The 4,816-nt window shown below is 40.7% G+C and overlaps 1 protein-coding gene across 1 annotated transcript in view; it reads left to right on the forward strand.

The window, feature by feature from the left end:
- Positions 1-1,991: 1,991 nt before the first annotated feature.
- The window catches only part of TPH1 (tryptophan hydroxylase 1), a 10,655-nt gene continuing 7,830 nt past the window's right edge, over positions 1,992-4,816 (forward strand). The window contains exons 1-2 of the mRNA XM_009995387.1: positions 1,992-2,120; positions 3,356-3,539. Coding sequence (XP_009993689.1) covers positions 2,001-2,120; positions 3,356-3,539 — 304 coding nt within the window. The 5' untranslated portion in view covers positions 1,992-2,000. The remainder of the gene's footprint in view (positions 2,121-3,355; positions 3,540-4,816) is intronic.

Genomic DNA, 4,816 nt, shown 5'->3' on the forward strand with positions numbered 1-4,816 from the left:
TAATGATGGTTTAGGGTTAAAGATGTAAGTGGTGTGTGCTTGGCAACACAGGCATCTAACTTCAACTTCTGAAGAGGTAATTTGTATAACTTAATGTAAGAACACACTGCATTTTGTTGTATTGTCTTAAACATATTACTTTGTAAATATTGTCACCCGATCCTACACACAGTGAGTTGAACTAGCAAAATATGAACGTTGGTCTTCAATGCATGTAGCTTTTCCTAGCTGTGCACCTTGTAATATTGCATGCAACTGTGCCAGTTCTCATAAGCTGATCTTGCTGTAAGTCAGTGAACCTGAATATGGAATCAAGCCAACACGCTGCATATGACCCATATATATAAAAGAGCCCAGCAGTGTTTGCCTTGAAAGACTGACATCTAACTCTATTTGTAATTGAGACCTTTGCATCCAGCTTTTTCTGCAGCAGTGCCATTGAGTGTGATTTGGCTCACACAAATGGTGATCTCTGCACTTGACAAAACAACCAATAACTTATATGTAATTGTGGAGTTATTAGCTTTTTCTTCTCTGCTTGGAGTATGCTTGCTCAATTCCTGCTTCTGGATCTTGTGATCCTGGTCTGAAGAGAGCTGTGAAACCTGCTCAGGAGAATTGGATCCTGTCACGCACTTTCAGCAGAGAATTTTGTGTCTGTACTCAAATTGATGGAGATCAGTGGCTTTGCTGGATCAGAAATGGTGTTATGGACTGACACTGTTGTTCAGGCTCATCATACAGTGAGAACTTGTTAGTGGTGGTGGGGACTCAGTCAGAAATCAGAGGGCCTGGGGCAAGACCTCTTCCATGGGATACCACCTCTGTACTGCAAAGAGCTTACAGCTAGTAACCTGCTTCAAACGTCTCTTAGAGCAGCATCAAATATCTGTCTTGTTGTAAACCAATGAATTAAAAATGAAATTAATTTCACTATTTTATTAAGCAGATTACCTTCTTAATCTGAAAGGTGAGTGGGAACATTTTGGTAAAAGATAGGCAAGATCTAGTGTGGGTTGTTTTGTTGGGTTTTTTTTTGGTTAACAGTTGGACTTGATGATCTTAAAAGTCTTTTCCAAAAACACAATCTTGTGATTCTATTTTTAAACTTAGCTGTTATAGATAGAAATATGCAGTTGTCCAGCCATTTTAAAGAAGTTAAAGTTGGAGAGACTGTGAAAGGGAATCAATGGAACTGCTGCATGTTGACTGCATTCTTAGTTTTGCTCTTTCCGTTCCTGTAAGTGTCACTGGATAGTAATATCTTTAAAAGTTGCATATAATAAGAATATAATTCCAAATGGCAATATTGTGCCTTCGTTGTGGCTTTCCTCTTTCTTGCTGACTCCTTCAGAGACCTCACTTTTTGTTTCTTTTTGCAATGTTTGAAGACATACAAGGAACAGTCTTGGCTTTGATACCTTGTACTTTTTCTTTACTTTGCATTTTCCACATTCATCATTTTTTCTATGTTATCTCTGTTTATGGCCTGGCTACATGTAGCTAAGAATGTGGTCTATGACAGATATCCACTGATTTCAACATAGTCAGGAGTGTGATCTCTAGTAATGTACAAAACCACATGGTCTTACAGTGTTGGATGACTGAAAATTTTTAGCATGTGATTTGGGTGATTCTGATAAGGGTTTGGCACGTGAATTAGGAGACCTGACAGACAGAATAGCTTGGTTGTGGTTGATCAGAGTGCAGCTGTCTCTATAGTCGACAGATTCTGATCAGCACAATTTTTAAACTGTAGGTTTTGTTGTCTTTCTCTGCAAAGGCAGGGCTTTACTGTTATGTAGCAAAAGAGAGGCAGTGATTTTTCAGTTCTGATCTACTAAATCCTGATCCATTTTTTCCTACTTATATCCAATGTGTCAAAGCACAATATTACCCCAAGGCAAATGGAAATGTAAGACTTTACACTTTTTTCACTGCCAGCCATTAAAAAAACACACTTTCTTTTCCTTTGCATGTAGTTAAATAAGTCAAATTACATGATGATTGAAGATAATAAAGAGAATGAAGACCATGCATCTGAAAGAGGAAGAACAGCCATAATTTTTTCCTTGAAGAATGAAGTTGGAGGACTTGTAAAAGCATTAAAACTCTTTCAGGTATGTAATAATCGTGTTGATACAGCAGCTCTGTATTTTTAAATTGTAAGGGTAGTTTTGGAATGCACTAGAATTCATTACATCAATTTCTTAAGGATTTTATTCCTAACCTGGCTCCCACTTTGCACCCAAAATTAGCCAAAAAAAGGCAAATTTAAGTCTCAGAAATTAGATACTGGCTGGCCAAAAATCTTCACAAAACCTGTCATCTGTACTGACTAAAGACAGATAGTTTTGTCTTTTTTCCTCAAGAAAAGAGAATTGGCTGTCTTCACCCTAGTGACCAGCAATAGGACAAGAGGAAATGGGGTCAGGTTGTGCCAGGAGAGGTTCAGACTGGATATTAGGAAAAATTTCTTTGCTGAAAGAATGGTGAGGCATTGGAACAGGCTGCCCAGGGAGGTGGTGGAGGCATCATCTCTGGAGGTGTTAAAAAAATGGATAGGTGTGGTGTTTTGGGAGATGGTTTAGTGCTTATGAGGTGTAGGGCTGATGGTTGGACTTGATGATCTTGAAGGTCTTCTCCAACCTTAGTGGTTCTGTGATTCCAAGAGGTGAGTCTGAAGCTCCTGTTGATGGCAGGCAGACACTAGAGGTGCTGACTTACACTGGAGTGAGCCCACTGCACCTGTCACCCTGCTTAGCCAGACTGGGGAAATGCCATTGCAGAACCACACTCCTTTGATTCCTGGGCAGGTACTTTGCAAGGAGAATGTGCAGTGCTACTGCGCTCTGTCATCTGGCCCTGCATGTCTTTGCCTGGGGTTTTCTCTGTGGTCCTGATATAAGACATATGATTAAATAATTTTTTCAAATAAAAGTTAATTATATGCTCTGAAAACTACTGTTTTAAAATCCCTTGCTTGCTTGTGAGGTAATTATGGGGTGGCTTGAGTGGCATTTTGGTAAATTTCCACAGACTCAGTTGCTAATCAGCTTCCTATGGAAGGGATGAAAGAAAAAGGTTTATGCATTTAAACCTTCTGACTGTGTCTTTCCCTGCTTCCTGAATGTAAATGAAATTGAAAGAATGCAGGTTCTGTTTCATTTTTCTTCTGAATGGGAGGCTTTTAAAAATCAAACCATTTCCCCCCTCGCCCTCCAATAAGAAATTGCTATCAAGAGGTCCAATTAACTAATATAGCTTCCCAAAGGTGGTGAATATTCCATGGCAGTAGGAAATATTTTAATTTATAGTCAATGTGTTTGAAAATGTATTACTTCTTGCAAAACAGGAGAAGCATGTAAATCTGGTACACATTGAGTCACGGAAGTCCAAGAGACGAAATTCTGAGTTTGAGGTCTTTGTGGACTGTGACAGTAACAGGGAACAGCTGAATGAGATTTTCCAGCTCCTGAACTCCCATGTCAACATTGTCTCTATGAACCCAACAGAGCATTTCAATGGCCAGGATGATGGTAAGTACAAAAGGCAGTTCTGATCAAAACGCACTTCTAAATGTGTTGACTTGATATCTTATTGCGGTGTCCACATCTGCACTTGTGTGGTGTTTTCAGTCGGTAGGTACCAGGTTTATGATTCTGTGTTGTGAAAGCGTATTTTGGTTAATATGAGCAGGGCTGTATTGGCTGTTGTCACCTGGGAATACAGGCTGTTTGAGGCTGATGCAAATTGCATGTCTGTTATCTGTGCTCCTGTCCCTTCTCTGCACAGCACAACTGCCGTCAGTGGGAGTCCCTGCACCCACGCAGCCCGGCACGTAGGCAAAGTCTCCATGCAGGATCTGGCACACAAGGGTGACAGAGGTGTAATACTGACAGTTCAGTTCAGACATTGGTGAGAGTGAGAGATGGATTCTGCAGTTTCCTTAGAATCACAGAAAGGTTTGGTTTGGCAGGGCACTTAAAGATCATCTAGTCTCACCCCCCTATGCCATTGACAGTGGCAAGAGAAGATTTTTTATTTTTTTCTAATTCAAGTGGAATCAGATATGTTTGTCTGCTGGGGAAGACTTTTTCCTGTGTGGGTAGTGGAAATGGCAGTTCTAAAAGTCTTTGTGGACTTGTATAGCGAGGTGGATCTCTAGTGGCAGTCATGTTAACAAACTTGGCCAAAAGGAACTTCTTGTGCTACTTGGTTGGTTTTGGGGGATCTTAAAATTTGGTGTGGGTTTGTTTTGGGTGCTTTTCAGGATTTAATGAGTGAGATGAAGGTAATGAAATCCAGGTTTCAGTGGCTGTGCAATGGAAATCTGCTTGTGTAGGTGTGGACAGTTCCTGCACGTGGAGTGGGTGTGGTGGTGGTATCTCATCACAGAACTCAATAAGCTGCAGCATCCACACCTCACCCAGCCAACTGAGCCTTTAGCTAAGCTTGAGTGACGCAAGAGAATCCAAAAGGTTCAACAACATAGATAGGGCTGCCAAAACCAGTTAAAAATTGGGCTGTAATAGTATGGTTAAGGACAGTGTGGTGCTGGAACAACTCCTGGGGAGATCCTGCCAACTTCACAATGGGAAGTTTATACAGCTCTTGATTTAAATTTTTTTTCTCTACCACATTTCATCAAACCCAGTTACTTATATCAGTGTGAAGGGGATGCCTTTTAACTTTTGTAGGCTTCATGTTCTGTTTACCTTTGCTTCCAGTTAAAGATGGCTGAAGTTCAGGGCAGCAGGAAGTCTGTTCTGTGTATTTCTCAGCCACTGTGCTTGGCACAAGCTGGGAGGTAGGG

This window comes from Chaetura pelagica, unplaced genomic scaffold (genome assembly GCF_000747805.2).
Source record: "Chaetura pelagica isolate M959 unplaced genomic scaffold, ChaPel_1.0 scaffold94, whole genome shotgun sequence".
Lineage (NCBI taxonomy): Eukaryota > Metazoa > Chordata > Aves > Apodiformes > Apodidae > Chaetura > Chaetura pelagica.